This window comes from Ptychodera flava, chromosome 13 (genome assembly GCF_041260155.1).
Source record: "Ptychodera flava strain L36383 chromosome 13, AS_Pfla_20210202, whole genome shotgun sequence".
Classification (NCBI taxonomy): Eukaryota; Metazoa; Hemichordata; class Enteropneusta; family Ptychoderidae; genus Ptychodera; species Ptychodera flava.
In genome coordinates, this window is record NC_091940.1 from 29,847,263 (window position 1) to 29,875,102 (window position 27,840).

General features: G+C 37.2%; 2 protein-coding genes across 3 annotated transcripts in view; one reads left to right on the forward strand and one right to left on the reverse strand.

Annotated features, from left to right (window-relative positions):
* The window catches only part of LOC139148120 (reticulocyte-binding protein homolog 2a-like), a 581,355-nt gene that overhangs the window by 499,086 nt on the left and 54,429 nt on the right, over positions 1-27,840 (reverse strand). The gene's annotated exons all lie outside the window — the stretch shown is intronic.
* Positions 1,603-27,545, forward strand: LOC139148116 (steroid 17-alpha-hydroxylase/17,20 lyase-like). Of its 2 annotated transcripts, none has more exons than XM_070719416.1 (10): positions 1,603-1,899; positions 11,354-11,540; positions 12,490-12,663; positions 14,108-14,201; positions 15,080-15,241; positions 16,460-16,668; positions 20,556-20,681; positions 23,425-23,661; positions 24,717-24,815; positions 25,053-27,545. In XM_070719416.1, the coding sequence occupies exons 2-10, from the start codon at positions 11,375-11,377 to the stop codon at positions 25,325-25,327; spliced, it is 1,542 nt and encodes a 513-aa protein (XP_070575517.1). In that variant the 5' UTR covers positions 1,603-1,899; positions 11,354-11,374; the 3' UTR covers positions 25,328-27,545. The 2 variants fall into 2 exon arrangements, with proteins under 2 accessions (XP_070575517.1, XP_070575516.1); XM_070719415.1 differs by lacking the exon at positions 1,603-1,899 and adding an exon at positions 8,320-8,503.

The following is a 27,840-nucleotide window of genomic DNA, read 5'->3' on the forward strand; positions in this document are numbered from 1 at the left end:
AAAATTCAATTCTAAATGTATGAAATAGTAAAAGGAATGGATGTGTGAGTGCTGTGTGAATAATGAAAGAGGGATGAAACTTCAATCCTAAATGTTACACCATTGGAACTAATTTGGGATAATTGGATGGTAAATTAATGTCTATTTGATCCGCAAATGTAAGCTTATCTGCTTTTCTTTTTAAGTTATACACTTGTTTTTATGAGTAATTTGTAATATTGCAACATTGAGTTATAGGGCACCTAACATTTTTGAGAAATTTGAATAATATGAAAATCCAATTATCCCAAATTAGTTCCAATCGTGTTATGTATGAAATGTGTTCAGGACTTTAGCTGCCAATCGTTCACACAATGGCCCACTTTATATAAAGGACACAGTCCGAAGTGCACTGTTTCATCCAGGATGGCATCAACAGGGGATTCTCCCCTTTACCAGAACATTTAGGGGGATTTCGCCAGTTCATGTGTTCCACTTGTATCTCCAAGGTGGGACTAGCACCATTTCATGGGGGGGGGGGGGCTGGTCCCCCTTGACAAATTATTAGGGGTGCCAACGCGTCAACAGAGGGGAATCCCCATCCCCTGTCTAGATGAAACACTGGAAGTGTACATTTGGAAAAAAATTGGATGTACCATTTTTCATGTAGGTATTTCAAAGAAATAGGTGAATATATTGTCTCACTTTATATACTGTTTAGTCATATGAGTAATTTTCAATTTGTAAATGATGATAATTTAAACAGTCGTTTAAAGGCTGCAACACGTTTACCCTCCCAGTGACTCAAATGGGTTGTGCTAACAACGTCTTTTGAAAGCCGTGGCAAATTTTGTGTAATTGATAATCAAGTATTTACCCGCAACGCTGTTCGAAACAAAGGAGTACTGAGGAGCGGTTTTCTCCCATTACGGTAGGTGTCAATTGAAAGATGAGATTTCCCTACAAACTGTGAGGCCGCGCTGGTCACCATTTGGTCAGACCGTATTGGGGTACCACAAGATGGTCAGTCGAGGCTTGCGAACGTGGCAGGCAAGGCCATGACATCTGCCTATTGTCATTATAATGTTAAACCATGGACCCTGGAGCCACACAGTAGGTACCAAAATAAAGTTCCGGTCCATTCGCAGAGCCATCATCTCACACTCAAACTATCACTGATTTTACTTTAAAATCGCCTGAAAATACTTTACAGGCAAGGATAGCTAACTAATTTATTGTGTAGCAAAGCTACTGTGCATAGCTGGATATGATTATAGGGATAGAGTTAGGTACTTGTCAGGTGGACGGACTCGGAGAAACTGTCCTCAGCACACTTCTTCGTTGGCAGGCGACACTTTTGAATTGAACAATCAATCGTATTTGTTTTCGGTAAAATCAATGAAAACATTAAGTTTGAAGTTCCATGACCGTGATATGTGTTACTGCAAAACGGTTTTCATATGTTACTACAAATTCACCAAAATCATTAGGGTGAAATCAGTTCTTTATTTCAGGTCGTTCTACACGATACACTACTCGTTGAAGAAATCTATTTTCAAATGAAGGCACGAATCCCTAGTATTCATATGCCTTTAACTATACTACACGGAAAGAGCGAAACTTTAACCCCGCCAACAATTGTCTGAATTGTCCGCGATAGAGCATTCAGCATTCGTCAACAATGGCTACCCTTTGTGACCTTCCGCTACGCGTTACCAAGCCCTTTCGTTTTATGAACCGAGCAATTTATGCGGGTAAATAAATACGTCGCTGTTTTCATCCACGTGATCAGCAGTCACTGTACCAGCCTTCTGAACACGAGCCAAACAAACGGCGATCGTGCCAAAGGTTCGTCTGATCTAGTTAACTTAGACACGGTACAGAGGTGCAATCCCTACCAGGAACATACGCCTAAAGAAGGTAAGTATGCGTGTTTGCGTCTTGTAATCGTCCACTGTACAGCGTAGTGTAGTCTTACAGCTAATGTCGGGCCATCGAGATGTCAAATGTGAAAGATTGAGTGTTGTTGCTGCTCTACTAAATAGTGCGATACATCCACCACTGTCAAAAGAGCTTGTACTTTCCAAATCTTTACAGATCACGATCTGATCATAAACCCAAATGATCTGATCGATGACGCTTCATTGTCTGTTGCGGGAGCTCTTGCGCCGTAAAAATGTATAGCCTGAATACGTACACTTCTCTATCCTCGCAGCCTGGCCTGCCTGTAGCGTTAAGGGACTGGTCAGTTTCTTCGGCCTGGGGGCGGTGGATTCATGGGGGGGGGGTCACCTGTTTTTGACTTTGGTGATGGGGGGGGGGGTCACCATGTTTTTGAAATGCCCAATAGGGGGGGTCAGTGTGTTTTTGAATTTCGACACAGGCTCATCATTGCCTAAAATGCATCGTGTCAGCCACAAATTTCATCATTCAGTTGCATTTTTCGGCGCGCCCTTCGGGCGCGTAACTTTAATAATTAGACATATTTTCAGCACGCCCAACTTTAACATATCAGGCATACATATATCAGAGATATCTGTATGTTCAATATTTCACGTTACTTTAATATATCAGACATTTTTCAGCACGCCCTTCCTGTGCATGACTTTAATAAAGTAAAGTAAGCCTTTATTGAAATCGTATCCCAGTTGGGATCTTGATCATAAAGTACAATAAAGGTTTTGCAAAAACAACAATGAAAGAGTATATATAATATATATATAAATATAAATATCTATACATGAGGTCAACATATTAAAGGTCATAAATAGTTTACTTTGCCTTTTTCATTTTGTCTTGTCTGAGTTTAAAACATGTATGTATGTATTTTCCCAATTCACATAGTGATGCTTTATCTGTCCTTGAAAAGATGCTTACAAGGTCTTGTGTGCCTCTGAATGCGTTTTTACAAATGTTTAGTTTACTGAAAAAATCATGTCTAATGTCTGTGTATCCTTTGCAATGAAAAAGAAAATGTATCTCATCTTCTACTTGTTTGTTTTGGCAAATTGGGCATGCTCTGTCTATGACATCGAGGTTTCTATATCTACCTGTTTCTATGTGTAATATGTGTGCACTAATACGTAACTTACACAGGGCTGATCTGTGATCTGGGTTTTTTATGACATGAAGGTAGCTTTCGAGAGAGAAATCTTTTTTCAACTCTCTGTATGTGCGAAGTTTATTTTTATGGTGCCCTTGTCTGGTATCATCATGAATCAATTCAAATGCACATTTTTCAAATAGCTGTTTAACTTTTACATTGAAATTAGTTTTAAAGTGTTTGTCATTTTCTATCTTTACATTCATGGCATCTCCAATATTTACGAGCAGCAACGATTGTTTAATTCCTGACACCCAATTATCTGTATGTGCATTGTCCAGTTGACAACCCAGATCATAAGCCTCACGAGTCAGTGTTGTATCAGATTTCTTACTTATTTTTAACCAATATTTGACCATTTGTGTTATGCTTGAAACAATTAGAGGATATCTACCCAGTTCCATTAGACATGCTATGTTGGATGCTTTGTTATTCACTTTAAGTATGTGCTTGCAAAATTTAATGTGCAACTTTTCAATTGTGTTTGTTAAGTTTGTGAGTATGGTTTTTGCATTTGTGCATATGTCTGCAGTCCATACTTCTGTACAGTATAGCAGAATAGGTTTTATCATGGCATCAAACATTTGTAAATGGACCTTAATTGGAATATTTAACTCTGCAAAAGTAACTGTCTCAATTTAAAACATGCCTTCATAGCTCTGTTTTTCAAATCAATTTGTGCTCTGTTTAGTTTTCCTGTAATATTTAACTTTATGCCAAGGTAAGTGTATGTTGACACATTTTCCAACTCATTACCATGTATAGTAAATTTAAATTTGTTGAAAATTTTCCCCGATTTGTTGAAAACCATGATTTTTGATTTGAGAATGTTTATGCCTAAATGCCATTTTTCACAATAATGCCCTATTGAATTTATAGCATTCTGTAGCCCCGTAGGTGTCTCAGATAGTAGAAGTAAGTCATTGGCATAAAGTAGACATGATAAAGTACTCCGTAATAAAGTTGGTGGGTCATTGCTGACACAATTAAGCGAATCTTTTATGTCATTAATGTATAGGTTAAAAAGCAGTGGGCTTAAGCCGTCACCTTGCCTTATTCCTCTCTCCAATGGAAAACTGTTCAGTGAGTCCCTCTTTCACCTAATGCAACCCTTCGAATTTAAATAAATTGACTTAATGATGTTATAAAATTTCCCTGTGATACCATACTTTATTAATTTGTGTAGAAGCCCCACATGCCAAATTGAATCAAAGGCTTTCTGAAAGTCTATGAAACAGCCAAAAATATATTTCCCCTTACTCAGATACTTTGTAAGTAATTGTTTTAAAACAAATATATGATCACATGTACTAAACTCTGGCATAAAGCCAATTTGTTCCCTAATTATAAGGTTTTCATTTTTAATATGAGTAATTAGTCTTTGTTTTAGAACTGAAGTAAAAAGTTTACTAATTGTACTTAGCAATGTTATCCCTCTGTAATTTCTCGGGTCATTTTGTCTCCTTTTTTATATATCGGTACAATAATGCCTGTGTTCCATGCATCAGGAAAGTGACCGCTAGCTAAGATTACGTTGAAAAGAGTTTTGATTTGTTTAATTAATACATGTCTACTTGCTTTTATCATTTCATTTGTTATTTTATCCATACCTGGGGCTTTCCTGTTCTTTAAAGTACTGATGGCTTTTTGAATTTCTAATTCAGAAATGGGTTTGTCCAAAGCTGATATCTGTGTTCCCAGCCTCTGTTGATCTATCATAACATTCTCATCTATTAATGGCAAATCTACCTTTGTATTAAGTGCCTTAAAATGACTGTACCACCTTTCTTTTCAATTGGTGTGTGTTCACTGCTATTATTTTGTGAATCTGATTTCAACTCATTAATCAGCTCCCAGTACTTATTTGGGTTTGATTTCCCCAAGCTGTCTAATTTGTTTAAAATCTGACTTTTAAATTCTCTTCTCTTTGTTTTAACTAGACGTTTATATTGTTTCTTTAAATTGTAGCACGAGCTCCGTAATTCAGTATTATATGGGTCTCTGCTCAACTTAGTTGATAATTTGTAAACATCATTTTTTAAATTACCAAGATCATTGGTATACCACTTTGGTTTCCTAGAGGTGCTTAACTTCTTGCCCTTTTGTTCCTTTTTTTTCCTTATAATGCGTTTATGGAGACTAGCTCCTGCTGTTTGTAGGAATATGTTTGATAACATTGCACAAGCTGTATTAACTGACTGTATTGTGGCATCAAAATGTGTTTGTTAAAATTATTAATGAGTGATGCAATGTGTGGATTATGTAATGCTTCATAAAAGTAATACCTAGAGTCGCTGTCCCATACAAAAGTAAAATCATTGCTACGTCTATCTTGATTAATTTTTATATTAGTATCTACATTATTTAAGTAGGCGTTAGTTTGTAACTGAAATTCAGTTTGGCAATGATCTGATATAGAAATGTTCAATGGGTGAACCTTAAAAAAAAGAATTTTGCTAAATAAGTTAGTACTGACGATACTATAGTCCACAGTACTGCTGCCATGCCTTTGGTGACAGGTGAATTTTCCAATACTGTCTCCAATACATCTCCCATTAAGAATTACCATATCGGTGGCCATGCACAGATCTAAAAGTTGGTCACCATAATAATTTTTCATTGAAATATCCTGTGAATTTCGTTTTTTGAAAGCAATGTCTGCATTTGATAAATGATAGTCGTCTTGTTCATAAATTGCAACCTCCTGTATATTCTTAGTACGTGCATTGAAATCTCCAGTGAGAATAATTGCCCCCTTTTTTGAAAATTTTGCAATATCTTTTCCAACAGCTGAAACTGGTTTGACTCTTTCCAGCTAAAAATACTTGACCCTTGTGGACTAAAATATAGGGTACAAATAAAGATATCATCATCTAAGTTAAAAAAGTTACTATCTAAACGAACCCAAATAAAATCTTCAGAACTACTTTCCATCTGCGTAATACCAGCAGTAAAAATATCTCTAAAATAAAATGCAACTCCTCCAGAGGTGAGCGTGCTTTTCTATGTTGTTTGGTTCTAGCCGAATGAAAATAACTATATTTTGAAATATTAATATTTGAGTCAACTCTTGTTTTTGTCTCTACTAGACTTAAAAAATCAAACCTTTCTAAACTACTTAAAAACTGCTATCTCTAACTTTCTGTTCTAAATTTCCATAAATATTCCATGTAGTAAATTTCAGTGTACTTCTCGCTATTGAGGAACACACCATGTCAAGAGTTCAAAAGTAGTGACAGTGAAGTTAAGTATTGTGACATAAAGATACCTGATTCAAGGTCCTCACATATCTAAAGGACGGATGTCAATGATGTATTCAATTGTTGATAAAATTCAATATGTTCGTCAAAAACTCCCTCACGAGGTGCTTTCCTTTATCGTTATTGCTGTTGCTGTTGTGATTGTTTATCAGAGGTATCAGGATGTTTCATATTTTTCTCGTCCGCGCCCTTCGGGCGCCATACTGTAATAAATCAAAGATATATGCCAGAGATATCTTGATGTTTGCTAAGTGAAAGTGAAAAGCATGACAAATTCCTGATACTTTTCTGTTCTCTGTATGAGAATTCAGTATGAGAAAGCAACATGCACAAATATTTCACAATATATATTTGATAAAGTGACTTATTTTAGAGATAGAAAAATGACAAGATATCTTTCGTTGTCATTAATGCAACTGTTTTCCTTTGTGTCTCAGGTTTTCTGTAGAATGATGCTTTTTATGACAAAGAGTTAAAAAGGCAGTTTTTGTCATTATTAGCTGTGCTTTTATGGTTTCAATGTTACAAGAAAAGGTCATCGCAGACACTGCACACATCAGATTTAGCGAAAATGTCTCTCTATGGCTGCTCAGGAGATTTCATTGGATGGCTGGAAAGTCTTAACACCCATCAAATTTTTGATTTACTGCACTTTCCTCTTTGATATTAATGATTGACATCCATTTCTGTTCAGGACATCTGGTTAAGCATAGAAATGTGAAATACATTCACAACTCATTCAAAATGTACCCTACTTTATTCAAACTTCAAGATTGACACTTTGAAATTCCTATCTTACAACTGCACAACTGACATGTCAACAATTTCACTAAAACACAGAATAACTGTTAAAATATAAATGTATGTAAAATAAAAATATATATATATATATATATATATATATATATATATATATATATATATATATATATATATATATTATGTCCACCTTTTGTTTTACAGTTGTCGCGTGCGCAGGGGGGGTCACCCTGTTTTCGAAATTTGGGATGGGGGGGTCACCCTGTTTTCAAAATTTGGAATAGGGGGGGTCAGCCACTTTTTGACGTCGGCAAAAAATAATCCACCGCCCCCCCCCCCCAGCCGAAGAAACTGACCAGTCCCTAAGACGGTGGCCTATTTATCGGACACGTTTTACGTCACTATGTAGGTCATTGTAACCTAACGCTGCGTCTGGCGGCACCATGGCGTATCCTTCTCGCCGCTTTGAGTGTTTTTTCCTAATTCTAGCCTTTACCTACCGTAACGGTGAAAAAATGTACACAAGCCCCATTCGCAAGACCTTGCTTAGCCCCAATGTGAGGTCTCGCTGCTCTTTTTACATTTATGCCGCGATGATATTCGCACGACGTCATAGGTCATCTGGTCATATGATCACCTACCATAAGCACTGCAGCAGCTCCCGCTCCACGGTCGGTCCATGGGTAACGGTTTATACATCTTTCAAGTTGTATTATTAAGTTGGACGTGTCCTCTAAGGGAGCGATAGACATGATGCAAAGCTGGGGACGAAGTGAAGTTTGAGAAAGTGTCCCCAGAAATAAAGTCATTGCGTTTTATAATGTTCAACATTCATTTACTTTGGTGGGTTTTTCACGGTCTAGAGTTTCTTAAACTCACATCGAACGATGGAATGATGAATAACACGTGTATTTTCCACCTAGTACCAAGTGACAAGAACAGGATTTTATGATGTTTATTTTCTGATTTTGGTTATTCGGTAATATTTTCCAAGTCAGAATTTTACACGTTAGAATCTTTAATTAAAGTGACGGCATTGTACTCATGTACATGTGATGCCGCGTGGTGTTTCAGCCGCGTGGCAAGCCAGGTGACAACAAAAGTACCGACGATGAATAGTTTTGCAGAGTCAACAAATCACGATGAGTCAGCAATTCGTCGTATCACGAGATGGTGTGTCATTACAGCACAATGTGTATTACCTTATAGTCTAAGAGTAAAGGTAGATTACGTGTGAAAGTAAACTTGAATTGTGATGAAATTCATTCAGAGGAGAGACGAATATCAGAGCTGAAGTTGTAAGTCGGACTGAGTTCCCGTGCTGTAGATAAAGCCATCAATCTCACTTCTACCCGCGTGTCTTCAACTACAAATTACGGTCCCGTGGTAACTCCGATATCTGGTAAGTACTGAACAATGTACGACCACTGTTCGCAACAGACAGCTTGGGGCTATTCCCAGTAAAACCCAGAACGAAGATTATGGTGGAGACAGAGTTTTGACACGTTAAGGTAGAGCCCGCCTGAGGACAGCTATTCGGATTTTCAAATGTCTGCAATTGTTTTCTGATTTACCACTTGTGGGGGCTCATTTTAAAGTTCTTGGAGACAGAAAAACTTTCAACGTCTTAGTTTTTCGAAAATCCAGTATGTATTTCCCCACATAAGAGTTAACACAGGAAAGGCGGCTCTTTCGAATTTCAACTATTGCAAAATACGAGGCAATTTGCTTCGCTTGTTACAAACTTTGCTCGCAGACCCCCCAATTTTTTATTGATTTTGGATTAGAATAGTTGATAGTTTCATTTAGAAATGTTTGAGCAAAAGTTTGTCTTTCACTTTCGAGGCGCATACTACCTTTAACGAAGCATATATTATTGACCATTCATCGTTTGCATGTCACAGAGTCTATCGGCATATACAATGAAGATGAATCGCACTTAAAATATCGATATTGCTGTTTGTAAAGCATTAAGAAAACGAGTAAACTCTTTGAGAAGACGTACTGCCACGCCATGCTAATTTTATCGGATATTTTCCTGTGTTTCAATAACATAATTAGACAGACATTCTGATTCGTGCAGTGCAGGGCGGATGAGGGAACCAGCCGTTAGAGATTGTATCCGTGCACGTACGATGGTTTCGTGTATTTGTGCCTGTCTGTGAAATACCAGCCGGTCTGGGAATAGCTTGTACAAAATCGGTACCTCTACCGAATAATTTACGTACAGCGCACAGTATTTTAAAGAATGCTTTTCTTCAGTGTTTTCTCGCCTCCATAAAAAATTATCGTATTGAATTTTGGCAAAATATATTTTCCATTGATATTAGCCAACACTGCCGTATGATTGTTACGTAGGATCCTGCTTTCAATATGTCCTTGACGCGTCTAGAAAAAAGATTTCAAACAACATGAGATGTTTCTTTTCAAAACACCGTAAAAAGTGTTAGGTGTGTTTTCATATGCAACCCAAACAGAAGTTGCGCGATACTGGCCGATACTAGTTAAAATTGGCTTTCAACAACTGCCAACTCGTTACTTTAAGCTGCATTCGGTTTTTAGTTGCCATGGCTTGTCAATACCACGAAGTGGCACGACTTTCCAATTCTTCAAATTGTATTTCCTTGGCTCTGAACTGATTGCAGTCAGTTACCTATGCAACAACGTACTGACATCAAACTGTCAAATAAATTACATGTAGCTAAAAAGTTTCCTTCCTTGGTGCATGATGGAGTTCTTATCTCCGTGCTCCGGCTGTGTTAATGATGTGAAAAAACTCTAGTCAGTGGCTCCAGAAGTTGGCGCTCCACTTAGCAGTACACTGACAGCTGTACACTGGCAATGAAATGCATTCAAGCTGAATGTTTTTTACTGTGGTTACCTAAACTGCAACTTTGAAATTTTGTCGTAATATAGTGTGCTTGATTTTGGAGTAGCATTATAGGTTTGTAAACCAGCTATTGTGAGTCAAAGTATTTTTAAACTGTAGGCTTTATATTTCAACAATATTCAGTTTACTGTCTCACTATACGGCTGGTAAGAATTATATATCTTATAAGTAAGTGGATGGTAAGAATTTGGTGTCTCACAAAGGACTGATGAGTTTTTAAGAGTCCTACCATGGAGTGGTAAGAATCACAAGTCTCCCAGTGAGCGATGAGAATCACAAATCACACCGGTGGACGGTGAGAATTTCCCCTATCATTGGTGAGAATCCGGCTGCCGAAGGGCATGCCGGAAATAAAAGCGCTAGAATGAATTTGAAAAGGAATTTAATATTCAATAAATTTTCAAGTCCTCCCTTTGCAATGTGAATTTTTTTTCAGATCCCCTTTGGCACGTTGTAAATGTTTCCTCCTGAACCCCCACCCCCTCCGCAGGTGTTTAGGAATGCAGCCTCAGGTTCTGCAGAACCGACCAGTCTTTGTTTCCATTGTTTGATAAAAATCAATAAGGATCAATAATTTGCATATTGTGAAGGTGACAGCTGGTCACAGAGTGCAAGGTAATGCTTTTACACGCCTAACTTTTCAAAACCAAGCAGCCTGAAATCTGTTCTTGACTTAGTGGGTGTGTACGGCTTTCGAGTGAAAGTCTGCATGTTCGAATTCTGGTATGGGCGTGTTTTGTTTAGGGCTCAGTCCCTCTATCCACTGTGTTTAAGACCTTGTTAGGTGATGCTTGTCTGAGCGTTGGAGATTTGGCTAGGTTGAAAAAAGTCGTAGGTAGGTAGTGAATCAAGACTGAGCAGATATGAAGTATATCAGGGCGCCGCTAAAAAGAGGCAAGACTTTCTGTAGTATTCAAACCTGAAGCACTTAAACTGCAAAATATAGTAGAGTAAAAACCGCTTGGTGGTTGTAATTCTCACGAAAGCATGCAAATTGGAAATAAACACCGATGAGAACAATAGTGTGACGTAGGGAGTGCTGTTAAAAATAAATTTGAACAGAAGTGAAAACCAGCGCAGCTGACCCCTGCTGAATAAGCGTTTCAACACATAATTGCATCCCTGTTATCACATAGACCCTCGAGGATCTATGGTTATCCCAATCAAATAGAGGGTACCACATCTAATGCACAGAACCATTCTCGCGAGCCAGAGCATATAATTAACGGGTAGCGTTAAGCTGTTGCCGTAAAGAGGCACGTGGTTTACGACGATGGCACAGAACCTCGCCTGTGTAAATTTCTCTGGCTTGTCCTTCGAAAGCAAAGCGTTCTGATACAGCTGTCCCATTGTTGTTTACAGGGAAGCAGGCCATCTATCAGAATGGTTTCTTTAACGATTGGAGCGATTCAGAACTTCCTCAGCAGTCCAACCTATGTGTTGTTGGTGATCGTACTGATGCTAGTTATAGCTGCACTATGGAGCATGCACATACCTGCAGGTTTTCCTCCAGGACCGAGAGGCTTACCGTTCATTGGAAGCCTAGGAGGTTAGTTATTTGTCAATTCTAAACCCAGATGTCACCAAACCACTGACATGTTACAAATTATGGCATTGATCACGAAGTTGTCTTAATGCAAAGGCTAAGTAAGTTCGTAAAAAGCAGAACTCAATTTATGTGAATGATTTGCTTGTAACATCTAGGGATGCAAAAGAGCTGTTCCCCTTTTTATGTCAAAATAATGAAAAGGTGTCGTTGATGATCGTTCTATGATGAATATATATATATATATATATATATATATATATATATATATATATTTGTTTCAATGGCACTTAAAATTCCATTAGCATTGTAAAGTAAGTGTAACTTGTTCTATGCCTGACTTTAAAATTTCTACTTATTTTACCTACAAACTTGCTACAATTGCGCTTTTTCAACTTATGTTACACGAGATAAAAAACGCTTATTCTGAAATACCTGTAAGAAGGAATGTGATATAATATGTACCAATAACATCTTTGTAAAAAAGGGTAAATTTGTATTTTTATAATGCTTGAAGTATTTCCCTTTAATGTTAGGTTTGTTTGTGAAATGCACTATCTTATTCCATACCTAAAACCAATATCAAAATATAGCTCAATCAACACATCAACACAGTATGTATGTGGGTGATGTCAAATGTGATGCCTAAAAACCGAATGTCAGTTCGAGTTCGGCTCATACATCAACAATTGTCTACACCACGGATTTGTTGTCAGTGCTTACGCTTGTGCTTCAACATACGTCAGGGAACGAATAAAACATGCACTTCTTTCACAATAAAAACATGAAAAACATTAATTAATGGTCCGAAAACAGTTATATCACCTTCACTTCCAGGCTAATGGGGAAATGGCGTGCCGCTGGAAACAGCTTCATAATAGACAGATCCGTCATAATTGCAATTTCTTTGTTTCAGCGAGAAATATGTCTGATCAACCACATCTCGTTTCAGCTCTCGCCACGGATCCTGTTTATAACATCACAGACTTCGCCAAGAAATATGGAGATATTTATTCCCTGAAAATCGGAAGGGAGCGAATCATTGTACTCAATAACATTGAGCTTGTCCGGGAAGCTTTGGTAAAGAAGCAGAACGCATTTGCTGGTAGACCCGTGGTTCATAGCCGTAAGTCAGAAAATAGAATGGTTTGCACTCAGAGACAAGAAAACTACTTCGTATTGTCTTGACAAACATTGCTAAATTAATTTCACAAAACCAATCATATGCTTGTATTTTCTATTTTGAAAATATGGGTCTAAGTAAGATCAATTACAAGCTTCCTACTATGTTCACAAACATTGTTCAATTGATTTCACACAACTGATGACATGCATGTTATTACCTGTGACACTTTAAATTACCTACGCAAGCTTATCAAGACCTGTTACCACCACAGACCCTATAGGATGTACCTGAAACTAAAAGTGTCCACTTCGATACCACTAAGTTAAGATAAGGGTAATTGGAGGGAATAGCATAGTTGCAGCAACCCTTCGCCATTTAACAATTCTTGTATGACTGTTGAGAGCGTTCACTTTACGAAATAATAGGCAAATATATCTTCAAAAGATCGCTGATGGTGTTACGGTGGTTACAGACATTCATATCCAAATAAGTGATAACATAATATTGTATCAATCATATTAGTATCACCATCGGAAGATCAGAACAGTGTTAAGTAAACGACCTCATATCGTCAACTCTATTACTTCCTTATCTCGGCCTGACATTAACATTTTCTAAGAGAGATGTTATGTATATTCTTCTTGAGAAGTCTCAAACTGTTTGTGTCAGGCGAGCACCCTCTTTTTAGCACCGATAGGCTGCGCGAAAGTGATTGAAACAATTACAGTATTTTCTGATCTTATGAAATACAATAACGTATGTCGAGCACATCAACTGTATTTGGAACATTGCATTAACAACAGTCATGCCAGTCTTGTCACCATCGAAAAAAGCCTTTCATATTCTGGTGCTGTCCTTTGGAATGAACTCCCCTCATCTTTGAAAAACAGCCCAAATCTGAGATCTTTCAAGTGGCAATTGTATAAATTTCTCATGGATCGGGTGTGATATGTTCTTGTCTTTTGTTGTAGTGTTAGTTGTCTTATTGTCCTAATTGCTGTTTTTTCTTGACCTGATTTTTTACTGGTTTGTTGCTTGTATTTGTATTTTTTTTTCTCTGTCATTCTGTAAATTTTTTAATGTCGACCTTGTGGAAGATCGGCCTTATTGGCCGAACATGTTATCGACAGTAAATAAAGTTAAATAAATAAATAAATAAATAAATCGCAATCCTCCCAAGCCTTCTTTATCTCTGCTGACTCGCGCAATCGGCTCACATTAGATCGTGGATTGGACGATGTAAAGGACGTTCAAGATCACCCGCAGAAACGTAGTGTCCCTCATAATATAAACGCATTAACGTTGCGCATATCTGCCTGTCGATGTTCGAACTATAGTCATTGAGCACAAGATTCAACTGTGAAATGTCTGGAATCATCTGATAACATTATCGAATTATTGTTACGTTGTTGTCCTAAGTTCGCGTTATCTCACTTGTTTTCAGTCGACTTATTCAGTGAGGGAGGAGAAGATATTATCTGCGGTAACTTCACTGCGAAGTGGAAGATTTTGCGTAAAATTGCTCATCAAGCAATAAGGTAATAAAAAATAATTCGCTCTTTCTGTCACAGAATGTAGAGAAATACGGTCTCAACGTAGACAAATGCTTCTGCTACAGTTTCTATTCTTTTTAACTTGCCAGTGTTGTTCGCAATTGACTAAGATGTCCGGGTAGTTTAATTGCCAGTGCTTTTGCGATGACTTGGAGGTATTTAACTCGATATTGTCGAAGTATTTTAATATTTACTTTTTCAAACTACTGGAATTTTGAATGTAACCATAAGTTGTAACGGATACACAAATTCACATCTAAGTCGGATTAACCTGACTGGCTACATACAGTCATTTGATTAATGTATATTTAAAGAATTGCGTATATGGGTAAATGGATTGCATTCTAACAGCGAACACACCAGAGCTCAAAAATTGTGGAAATGTCAGCTTGGGTTCATCAATCACATCGTGACACTAGACAATAATCCTACAAAACACAATATAGCAAGCTGGGTTCAAGGTGTCACATGGTCATTCACAACTAGTCATAATTCTCAAAACAGCACAGAAAGTTAAATGCTTAGTAAACCATATTCATAACATTGAAAACTGTACTGTAGATTGCACAAAGCAGAAAATCACTCACCTAAAACGCGCGGCACAGATGGCAGGCTGGGTTAAAGGTCCTAAACACATCATTTGCATACAATCAGATGGCATCCCATCATAGGTGAGGCTGATGAAAACATTTTTATTTACAAGTAACACTTTTAGGGCAGTAGCTTAACCGCTATCACACTATGGCACATAGTCACATCCTCAAAAACTGTAGGTTACCATCCAAAGGAGAACAAAGTCTAAAAGATTTAGTAGTGTCGAGACGGTAGCAGTTTCAGTTTACAACAGTTTTCCTGTCTTGTAGGAATTATGCAAGTGGAGACAAATTGGAAAAGCTAGTGACGAAAGATGCATTTCCTCGTCTTAAGAAAGCTATTGAAGATAATAATGGAGAGCCATTTGATCCACAGCCCTTACTGATGTTGTTAGTCTGCAATGTGATGGCGACTATGTGTTTTGGTCAAAAGTGAGTATATTGAACCTTTTTCAATATCGCTCAGAGCTTTATGAAATTTACAGGGAAATTGATTGGTAGTAACTTACCAGTAGTTTAAAACATTATATCGGTGCATTTTGCAAGTTTTAATGAAAGTCAGGCTGCCAAAAATATCAATATAAGAGCCAATCAGTAACTTTCGGCAGCTTGCACCGCAACGACAGAGTGACAGCCACTCTTGTGGCAGAATTTCGGCAACATTAAAGTTTTGTGTCAAGGTATTCCTTGATTGCATGAAATCACATTCTGAAATCATCAGTGTATGTGTGTGTGTGTGTGTGTGTGTGTGTGTGTGTGTGTGTGTGTGTGTGACGTTAGGACCAAACAAGCTCAGATACTGTTGCACAAAAAGTCAGTCATGATAACTGATCCCCTTTGCTAAAAAGTGAAAACTTCTGCTGGGTACTTACTTCATTTGGAACTACATGGTTTGGTAAGTATTGTGATATAGCAAAGTTACATTTTGCAATGCGTCGGGAAATTTAAGGCACCACAGCCTCCGATTGTACTACTTGCTGAAGTAGAAATTTTCGCTCGTAAAATATGAACTAAGGGTGAACTGTTCCAGATACTATTGGAGTAGACTATTTTTAAGTTCATGGAAATACCCCTAATCTCATGTTCACTGCCAAAAGTATTCTCCTGCTGATCTCAGCAACAACACATTGTAAGTGCGTTGACAAGTGCAAATAGGCGTTCGATATCTAAATTGTGTTTTCAGCTTTCTCCTACCTAGAAGTTGAATAGATTACATTCAAGCAAAAATGCACATCAATAGATTTTGACAGAAATTTTGGTCCAGCATTGTAAGGAGAAACAAACTGCTCGGAAATTTCGCCCTCTAAAGATTATTGCAAAAAAGCATAGTTGTTTCTAATGTCCCATAGAATCTGTCCTGTAAAAAATGAAATGAACAAATATTGTCGCACTGGCGATTGATGCCATCGTATTTTGACTTTCATTTGAAAGCTATATATCATCCGAATAAAAACAGTCCTCTAGCATCAACTGACTTTGTCATATCGTGTCAACAGAGTACCCAGGTGTCATGTCCACTTCCTTAAGGGAAAATACAACCACTCTCTTGCAATTCCTGAAATCGTTCTACAGTTTGGAAATAACAGTACGCCAAACATCATATCATCTTCTCAGAAAACCAGTAAGGAAATAAACTTACTTATCTTTCAGTTATGAACTTGAAGATACCGAGTTCAAGGATATCTTGAAGTTCATCAAAGATGTCAACGAAAGCTTTGGGAATGGTTTAATGGCTGACTTAGAGCCAATATTCAAGTACATACCAACCAACGGCCTTCGCGTATACAAGAAAATCTTAAAGGCGTGGTTTTCTCTTATCCAGTCAAAAGTCGATGAGCATAAGATAAAAATGCACGAAGGTATGATCAAGATTTCCTCTAACTGACTGGCTGTTAAAAGATGTATTGTGTTCTAAGAGTCTCTAGAGAAAAGTGTAGCGTGCCGTGGTCAACAAAATTCCACCTCTGACATATATTGTAAGAAGGTAGATCACTATGATTTTTACACATCATCACCACAATCATCATTATTATCAGCATCAACATTATCACCATCACTATCACTACCAATGTAACCACCGTTAAGGTAGAACGCGCCTCGGGGACAGAAATAACCTTCCACTTATGGGGGTCATTTTAAACCTCTTGACGAAAAAAAGTTTCATCGTCTTAGTTTTTCGAAAATCGAAAATTTTATTTGTCCCATAGAGTTAACACAGGGATGGCGGCCATTTTTTTATTTAAAACACATTGGGAAATTGAGATATCTTAGGTAACTTCTCTCCCTAGTACCAAAGCTTGCACGGTGACCCCTGATTTTTTATTCTTGCTTTGGTAAGACAATGGTCGAAAGTTTATTGAAGAAAGTTTGAGCAGAATAAGTTTTTCACCTTCGAGGCGCATATTACTCTCAACATAATGATCTCCATAAAATTTATGCAACAACAACATTTGTAATAAGATGCATCCATTTCAGTAATGTCGTCCATAAATTATAATAAATATCGGCCATAAATGTAATAAAACCTCTAACCTTAAATGTGATAGCACAACACCCATAAATGAAATAACAACAACAACAACAATAGGTGTTATAATGAAATACATCTACATATTATCGCCATTGAAGAATTGGCATTTAAAATCTATTAAATGTCACAGTGTTATTATGAGGGTAGTTTATGCTTTTTCCAGTTGATTTGTAGTACACAAATTTAACACCTTGCATATGTGGACACTGGCGCCCCACTTCTTATGCTTTGATTATAAAGCTTTCCCGTTCCTTCTGACCTTGATTGGCAAACATACGTCATATTGGAGATTCATAATTCTCCTCTTCATAGCTTGCTTTTATTATTCGAAAAACGGGGGTTGTTTTGGCGTTTGAAAGTTTTTACTTATAAGGACAGTTAAAATTTTTTTTTATTACGGCTCTTTTTGCAAGTTACTAGATTTATTCGTATTCGTCAATGAACATTATATTAATGTTCATTGTGTTATGCCGACTATTCTTTATCAATGTGGAATATTTATCTACCTCGCATTTTACATTGTATATTAGTATGGTTATGTGATAATGACATAAAGGCAACTTTACACATCTATTTTTGTTAGTGATACGATATATTGTCATATACCCATGCCCATATTGCTTCATACTAGTGACGTTCAACGTAAAATATCAGCGGTGATAGTTCACGGTAAACGTCGAGATATGCACGATAAACGTCATCGGTTTTGGAGTTTTCCCGAACTACACTAGCAGCTTGTTGGTAAACAACGTAAACAAACAAAATGGCTGCCGCTCCCCGCCTGCGAAGTGATGTCGCCGACGTAAACAATTTAACGGCTTCGAGGAACACGGGTATTTCTGGTTGCCAAATACAGAAATAATATGTTGGGTCTTGTAAATTAAATGTTTTCCCATGGTTTCCTGTTGAAATTCTCGTATTTTCGGCTAAGCTCTAGCCAACATTCTGCCGTTCGCACGGCGCCAGCACTGTGCACAGTCTACTCCCGAACAGGTAGTGAGCGCATGGCATGACAGCGATGTCCGCGCGCGACGACTGTCAATGACATGGCAACTCTCAGGGTAAACAAACAAAATGGCGGCCCCTCTCCGCGCGAGCTCCGTGCCGTACGACGATCGAGAGCGATCGAAATCAGGATAGATTTAAAGCTGAGGACACCTTTTGATCGGTTACAATTGTAATAGCATATTGCACTTTAAAAGGTTCCTCCTGTATGACGATTTTTGAATCCTGGTGTCATTCTTCTACGGGTTCATTGAGATATGAAGGACTTGCAGAGATGTCGCGCGTGATGTTTACTTCGTCGTATACTTTATGAATGAAGTCTGTTCGCATAAATATTCGGATATTTATGCGCACGGCGTGGTCTCGTGTCTGGCGCAGCACAATTGACACTCATGCTGATATGACACAGGAACAGGCGATATTGGGTAGATCTTTATCGTTGTGTGACAGTGGGTTACATGGCGATAAGCAGTTGAATTGCGTTGCATATTGATCTTGGCTATGTGGTCACCTGCAACACTTTCTTTTTGTGATTTGGCTTGAGTAGGTCCCCACCTCGGAAATTGAAAGACTTAAACTTTTACTAAAAGTTTCCGTTAAGGAACTCTGAATCATACCCTTTCGAGATCAGGAATAAAACTATTGGTCACCCTTGGGAAATTTTGTACTAGAGAAAGCCATCATTTCAAACCCTGTGTTAAAGGGACAAAGTCGCCCATTTTTCATGAATTTTCTTTGATACGAGATACTACTTATATTGTTTGACATGTTGAAAGATAATGAATGAATGGGTGACCATGCATATATTCGATCCCGGTTTTAGACACTATACATGAAACATCGCAAAAATGAATTAATGGTCATGACCATTAATTCATTTTCGATTTTTTTTCAAAAATATGACGATTTATTTTTATTTCTATGGTGTAGGGGTCGCATTTGCCACTTTTCCTTTGTAAAAGGGACTAGGATTGTAATGTTGCTTGTACTACTAGGTTATGCCTAATTTGGTGTTTGTGGTGCCAGAACTCTGGTTTATTGATTTTTTCGAGTTTGGGTAAATTTCAAACCTTTGCTTTGCTTAGTGCCTGTATTGTCAAGGGTTGTTGTAAAGGTTTTGTGAAAGAAAAGAAATTTTCACCTTCCGTTTGTTTCATGTGATAGGCGACACTCTGTTCTGTGTCAGGGGTAGTTGTCAGTGATGACCTCTTAGAAAAACTGTTTCGTTGAATGAGAGAGACAAAACTTGGTTTCGGCTTTATCCGACGAGCCAACCATATTTCGTTTGGGGTTTTTTGGCGGCTTCTCAACTGCTTTTGAGATTTTACACACCATCACCACCACCATAACTGTAACCCTAACAAATGTAACAATCTTCAAAAATATATATTAACAACCATAAATGCTACGTAATCAACCACAAATGTAATTAAGCAGTCAACAATAATGTAACAGCACCACACAATAAATGTCGTACATACATTAACCATAAATGTAATACAAGCCGGATTTGATCATTTGTTTGCCCATGTCAGAGGAGATAAAAACACTGTAATACGACTACCGTACGCGTATGGCAGTGTTACTGCACTAAATTCCGTTTATACTGTATTCAGTTTATCGGTAATCCTGTCTCTATTATCTTCACACCAATGAACAAAACAAAGATGCAATCGTTCATTCATTCTGATAGATACTAACAGATCTGAGTGGTCACTGAGGAGAGTCAAAATAAATAGGCAAAAAATATCTAAAAAATTAAGAAATCGCCCAAATCCGAGCACAGGCGGCTCTTCGGATGAAAAAGAAAGGGACTTTTTTCCACACTAAAACCAACAAGGTCTTCTATCACATGAAACAAAGGTGAAAAATTCATTTCTTTTACAAACTGCTTAAAACAACCCTTTGCAAACTTTGAAGTAGAAGCTCTATAATAGGTAAGGTTTCTTTCCAAACTTGAAAACGTCAAAGAACAATGAACTCTTGTCAAAGATGGGTTAATTTTGACAACATAGATTTATTTTGGAAACTATTACTTAGTAACCCATTATAACGATTCTGTCCCCTCTCGTTGAGGAAAAATGGCAAATACGCAACCTGAAACTGTGAAACACGGCAATACGAGATAAATCGAGTGACTAAATAAGCCTCGTTATAAGTGTTCTGTTTATCATCAGCGATTGAAGGTTCTGTTCACTTTTCTCTTTTCAGAGAACGTCTCTGACCTTGTCGATGACGTTCTGAAGATCCAAGCTGATGCTAAGGCTGCAGGTGAAGATCAAGCTGATTTGTTGACGGATGTTAATGTACGGCAAATAGTTTCAGATATCTTTGGAGGTAATTTACTTTTACCAATAAATGTCTTGAAAAAAGGTTTTCAAATACTAGGGAAACGAAAGGTTTTCCATCCTCTTATTACGAAAAATCGAGAAAAATTTTATGCACTGTTACTTCTCTTTTCAGAAGTACAGTTTGTAGAAAAAGACCTTGTTTCTTGAATTTCATCGCCATTTTGATGCCAGTCAGAGATATCGCTAATGACGATATTTGGCATATGCCGGGTACTTTTTGATTTTTGAAGGAAACTGTTGTAAAGCGCAGTCACATACAGATACATTTTAATGAGCTTTTCTCTTGATGATATGAGAGCCCTGGAACACTCTCAAGGAAAGAGGGAAAAATATCACTGGACAAGCCACTGGATCTACTAATTGCATAGATAGACTTATCAATGTAAATTAAATTGCTGAATGAAACACCTTTATCAATCTTAGAGCCGAAAACGTTTGTTTGTTTGAGTGTTCGTCTCACCAGTGTATACATACATACATACATACATACATACATACATACATACATACATACATACATACATACATACATACATACATACATACATACATGCATGCATGCATGCATGCAGGCATGCATGCATGCATGCATGCATGCATACATACATACATACATACATACATACATACATACATACATACATACACGCATACACGCATACACGCATACATACATGCATGCATGCATACATACATACATACATACATACATACATACATACATACATACATTATTATATATATTATATATATATATAAATATATATATATATATATATATATATATATATATATATATATATATATATATATATATATATATATATAATATATATAAGAGTCTTTCCACAGTAAAGCGCAACATTTGACATTCCCAATTTTGGAGCTCTAGCTTTTTCAATGATAACAGCATTCACACAGAATGATATTATTTTTAGTAAGTACTACATATGAACATATATAAAAAATAATATTAAAGCTGTATGTCCAGCTCAACAAAAATTATAGATATTTATCTTTGTAAATATGGCCTCTATTTGCTCACCATTTTGTGACATTTTGTACCCCTGTTACATTAGGAAGGGATATTTACAATATTGATACTATTTGAATTGATTTCAAATGCAAAGTAGTAATGTATTATAAGCAATTACGAACTAAATTTATTCTTGGAAAAAAAAACACTAGGGAAAGGGCAAAATATTATGCCAAAAAAATATTGGCAACGCGTGTAACTATGTCTGTCCAACTCTATGCGAATTGATAATATGAGAACAATAAATATAGTGAAGGCTGTAAGCTGCAGCAAACCACTCATACATTTGACTAACAATGAAATCTTCCACTATGTAACATTCTTTATTCTGTCTTTATTGAAGCTTGGGTTCTCTTGCAGTTAAAAATATTTCTGGAAGGCGTCTGTCCACATGTTACACGCGTTACTCATTTCCAAAAATCAAGATTTATAAAAAATTCTTTTGGTATACATTGCTGAAATGTTGTCATTTTAGGGTGCCCTTAATTTCATATTTTATGGCGCAATTGAATATAAACCAATGGCCACCATTACTGAGAGCACCTGAATGGCAGGATGTCTGTCCTCTTTGTTACACGCGTTACCGGTGTTACACGCGTGGAAGTAATTGTAGTTTAATTAAATACTGGATAGAATAATGTTAATTTGTTTTTTAGTGTGACAATTCTATCTGTATCAGAAAGTTATTGAAAGCTTTCTTTACAACTATTGATGCACCTTAGATGCCCATATCGTTTATGGAAAAATTGGACGGAACTAATGATGTCTGTCCAATGTTACATACGTTATCCCATAGACAATACAGGGGTCTTCCCTCTGTTGTCTATATGGTTATCCACAGAGCCAATTTAAAACAATTCACTTCATAATCCTGAGGTATTTAACTTCGTCATGACATATACATAAATAAATCAATCAATCAAGTACATTTATCCAGATTGGAACACACACAATTTGTGTATGTTACATACGTTGCCAGTTGCCATAACATTGCATCAGATATCCTCCTCTTCTGATAATATTTAAGATTAAAATATCTTCTGAAGTGTGTTTCTAGTTCTTGTAGACTAATGTGTTTCTTTCAAACTTGGCACAGGGATCATAATGGCATACATGTGATCAAATACAATACAATGTCATGTCTGTCCATGTTACACGCGTTACTGTTGCCGCGACAATTTGCCCTCCTTCTTAAACAAAGAAATTATTTATCTTAAAAAAAATATTTTTAGATGACACACCTGTAGTACTGTCCACCCACTCAACTTTTAGATTCAGATTAATAAATTTAATTTTTGACCTTATTGTCACAAAGTGGTTGCACTTTACTGTGGAATGACTCATATACATATATACCATACATACATACATACATACATACGTACATACATACATACATACTACGTACGTACGTACGTACGTACGTACGTACATACATACATACATACATACGTACGTACGTACATACATACGTACATACATACATAAATACATACATACATACATACATACATACATACATACATACATACATACATACATACATACATACATACATACATACATACACACACACACACACATACGCACATTGCATTTTTCAAATTGGATCAAATGGCCTTTGGATAGAGTCAAGTTCATATGAACGATGAAACATTGGATAGTTATAATTATATTGCCTCTCTTCACACAGCCGGGATTGACACTACTATTAATACCATGTATTGGTGCGTAGCCTACTTGGTAAACTACCCGGATGTGCAGACAAAGGTACAAGAGGAAATAAACGACGTCATCGGACAAAGACTACCGATGATATCTGACAAGGGTAAATTACCGTACTGTGAAGCAGTAATTCACGAAGTCATGAGAATAAGAACAGTCGCACCTGTCAGTGTTCCCCATGAAACAATCGAGGAGACTTCTGTTGGTAGGTACTTCTTATGAAGACTCTCATAACAGGACAAATGCGTTTAAGTGTCCTTACTTAGATGTGTGTAGCTTCTCTGTGTAAGAGAAATCTGGAGGGTTTTTTTTTACTGGCAAAAGTATTTTGAATTTGTATAACGCAATGTTGTGCTTTTGTTACTATTGCTTTATTAAAGGGTGGACTGAAAACTTCAGTCATGGATGGGTCTCCGCCAACTCTAACCAAAACACCAAAAGTAAAAGAAATTAAATGCCACTCATAACTGACACATCAGGCTTCTCAAACACAAAAAATAAGAGTTACGATTACATGAGAAGGGGTAAGGATTGTTCTCATCCAGGCCAGAAGCTATGATTTGGACAATATTCTTACCTCAAATGCTGTCAATAAACTCAACTGAGACAACAAGATTCTGTTGGAAAACAGGTATTGAAAATTGCGCCTTCAGTCGTGGCTAGTGTTGGAGTTAGTAGAGACCCTTACACGACCGAAACTTTCAGTCTGATTATAGAGTCTCCCACATTTGCATGTGGGGTAAATTAAAGTTCAATACAACGTCGACCAATGCACAACAAATTTGTATGCGCAGAAAAGATGATCACTAAACTCAAGTGCTCTAGTTCAGCAGGTCACCGAGCAGGCAAAAGTCTCCTAAACCATGATTTATCACCTTTTCCATATACCACGTGACAAAGCAGCCAATAACGATATCAAATAATACGATGATAGGTGAGGAGTGATAATTAATGACAATCATTTGAGTGGCGTGTTATGCGTAATGGAACTATGTGTCCGGGCCTTTAAAGAGTCCCCCTCAGTGTTTATAAACTATATTTTCCGTCAATAGCAGAAAACATTTCAATACTGATAGTCATTACATGTCAAATGTGAATTACGGTTGGCAATGAAACACTTTTTTCAATTCAACCAGACGCAAATTAACATTGCTTATGGAAATGAGATAGCACGAAAGTCATTCACAGTTGAAGTCATGATGGCATAAGATATCTAGACTGTTTTACATTTGCTGACATTCAGGGATAATTCTTACTTAGGTGGCTACAACGTTCCCAAAGGAACTCAAATATGGACAAACCTGTGGAAGATTCACATGGATGAGAAATACTGGAAGGAGCCCGAAGAATTCCGTCCGGGTAGGTTGAGTTAAGGACGCAATTTCTGAAACTAGGTAACTGTGCAGCTAGAAGGGAGAGTGAGAAGATAGTTCCTTTAATCCCAGCAAACACCCTCTAATTTTGAAAAGAATTTTCTTGTTATTCAAAAGTTCGAATCAAAAACGCTATTGCATATAACTTCGTTTGAATGGTTTGACATGCAATGAATGGTTTACTTTTCATACAGCATAACTTGTCATTTTATTCTGATTGTAGAACGATTTTTGGATGAAGATGGCCAGGCTTTGCCAAAGCAAGACAGTTTCCTTCCGTTCTCTGCCGGACGTCGTGTATGCGTTGGAGAGGTTTTGGCAAAGAATGAAATGCTACTGATATTCGTCTGCCTGTTTCAGCAGTTTACTTTCTTACCACCACCAGGCAAGGAGAAACCAAGCTTGAAACCAACTTTTGAAACTCTTGTTACCAGATGTATTCCATACGAAGTAGTAGCTAGGGAACGCATCTCCATCTCTGGAGAATCTTGCACTTAACTAGCCCGGTTTCAACATTTTTGAGAATACGTCTTGATGTACTGGTGAAAGTCGATGAAATATTCCACAATCCATTAGGCGGTAAAAGTGTGAATACATATATGTTTGGTCAGAAGATATCACACATGCAAAAGCTTGTCCATATTATTCAAATAAGAAACAGCTATCTTTCAAGGATGGATACGTACCTACCAGTATACTACTTTTACTCATTTATGATTACCAGAAAGGTCAAATTCGTTCGCCTTTTATATTTGTTTACCTTCATGTCCTGCATCTCACCCAAACGATGGTGCAAATCTTTGTCATCATATTCACGGAAAACTTATTTGAAAGTATATGTAATGCAAACTATGAAAAGGCTCAAAGTTGGCAGATATTTTGATGGTATTACTGAAGCACTATCTTCAGATGGGAAACGAAACAAAACATTTATTCCTGGCAAAGATACAAGTAATTGAGAAGCTATATTCCACTTGACAAACTAAATACCCTTAGTGTTAAATATGGTTTGAGGAAGGATAGGAAACAAAAGTGTATATAATGTTACGAATACATCAAATGACAAAATTACAGAGAAGTTTCGAATGATTAGGTAGCGCGTGTGTAATAAAGAGTACTACAGACTTTTTATGTTCTTAAATTACAGAACCTTAGAAATCCTTTTGTGTATACTAAAGCGGCATTGGCCCTTTCACTTGAAGGGATGAACGGTTAGGCGCTTTAAATAAAATTCTTTGTTTGCCGTCCGCGTGTTGGTAGATTTTAAGAGAAAATTAAGAAAACAAATACAATGTCAAAACTCTTATATATATAAAAATAATATTTTTCCAAAGAAAATCAAATAAAAATTGACGTTATGTTTAGATACTTTTATTTTTTGGCTGTTCTTGTTTTTTCCCTGGCTGGCTGGTAGGGTTTTCAAAAATCCAAGGACGGCAAACAAAGAATTTTTTTAAATGGCCTCAGAATAATTGCATTAGAAACAATGAATCAAAGTATAGCACATCATATAGGGACATTCTCAATAGATATTAATTATGGTTCACTTTAACAGATGAATTGTAAAATCTTTTATATAAGGAGTAACTTTAATGGGCATAGAGGTAGACCTCGGTCAGTCAAGCTACACCATTAGCGCATATGATGAATAACAGAGTTTCTACATCATTATTATTCGAACTGGTAAAGATAATATGATAACCCTAACTGCTATCATCATCGCCATTGCTACTGCGCCATGGTAAACACGGCGTGCCCGATGATTAAAAGGTTTATTCCGTCGCGGAAATGTGTGAAATGGTTAGATTGTTCATTCTTACCTCCTCCATGGACTGTTCTCCTTTTGACACGAATGCTGTGGCTCCGTTATTTTACACTATGAGACCAGCTGTATGGCTGCAAAGCACCCACTGTTGGGTTGTTGAATAAAAGGGCCGGTCGTATTGCTAATGGACGTTGGCCAGTTCCCAGTTGGTCAAAATCCTTTCGAAAGTTACGCTTGACAAAACCACGGTTCATCGTGACAAACCGAGTATTTATTGAGGGAAAATACAAGTGCTGCGTGTAGTATCTTTATGATTATTACAAGATACAACTTCACGTTAGCGATCTACAATTTACATAATTATCACATATGCTGATTCAGTCTTTTCTGTCATTGGGGCCCAGCTTGGCAGCCCCTGAACTGATTGTAACGTGGAATGGAAGTTTGAGTGCTGTGTGAAATAATGAAAGAAGGATGAAACTTCAATTCTAAATGTATGAAATAGTAAAATGAATGGATGTGTGAGTGCTGTGCGGAATAATGAAAGAATAATGAAACTTCAATCCTAAATGTATGAAATGTGTTCAGGACTTTAGCTGCCAATCGTTCACACAATGGCCCACTTTATATAAAGGACACGGTCCGAAATGCAGTATTTCATCCTGGATGGTATCAACAGTGGAGATTCTCCACTTTACCAGACCATTTAGGGGGAGTTCGCCAGTTCATGTGTTCTACTTGTATCTCCAAGGTGGGACAAGCACCATTTCAGGGGGGGGGGGACTTGTCCCCCTTGACAAATTACTGGGGGTGCCAACACGTCAACAGAGTGGGAATCCCCATCCCCTGTCTTGATGAAACACTGGAAGTGTACACCTGGAAAAATTCGATGTGCCATTTTCATGTAGGTATTTCAAAGAAACAGGCGAATAAAAAGTACAAGAAGTGAAACACTGTCTTAAGACAGCGTATTGTGTCTTGTCTCACTTTATATACTGTTTAGTCATATGAAGAATTTTCAGTTTGTAAATGATGATAATTTATACAGTCGTTTAAAGGCTGCAACACATTTACCCTCCCAGTGACTCACATGGGTTGTGCTAACGTCATTTGAAAGCCGTGTCACCTCGGATGGAGCAAAGGTTCCAATTGATGTAATTGATGTACATGTATTTACCCGCACGCTGTTCGAAACAAAGGAGCACTGAGGAGCGGTTTTCTCCCGTAACGGTAGGTGTCAATTGAA

Coding starts and splice junctions, on each gene's coding strand:
- LOC139148116 (XM_070719416.1), top strand. CDS start 11,375: ATGGTTTCTTTAACGATTGGAGCGATTCAGAACTTCCTCAGCAGTCCA. Junction 15,242..16,459: donor ACTATGTGTTTTGGTCAAAA/GTGAGTATATTG, acceptor CTTATCTTTCAG/TTATGAACTTGAAGATACCG. Junction 16,669..20,555: donor TAAGATAAAAATGCACGAAG/GTATGATCAAGA, acceptor TTCTCTTTTCAG/AGAACGTCTCTGACCTTGTC.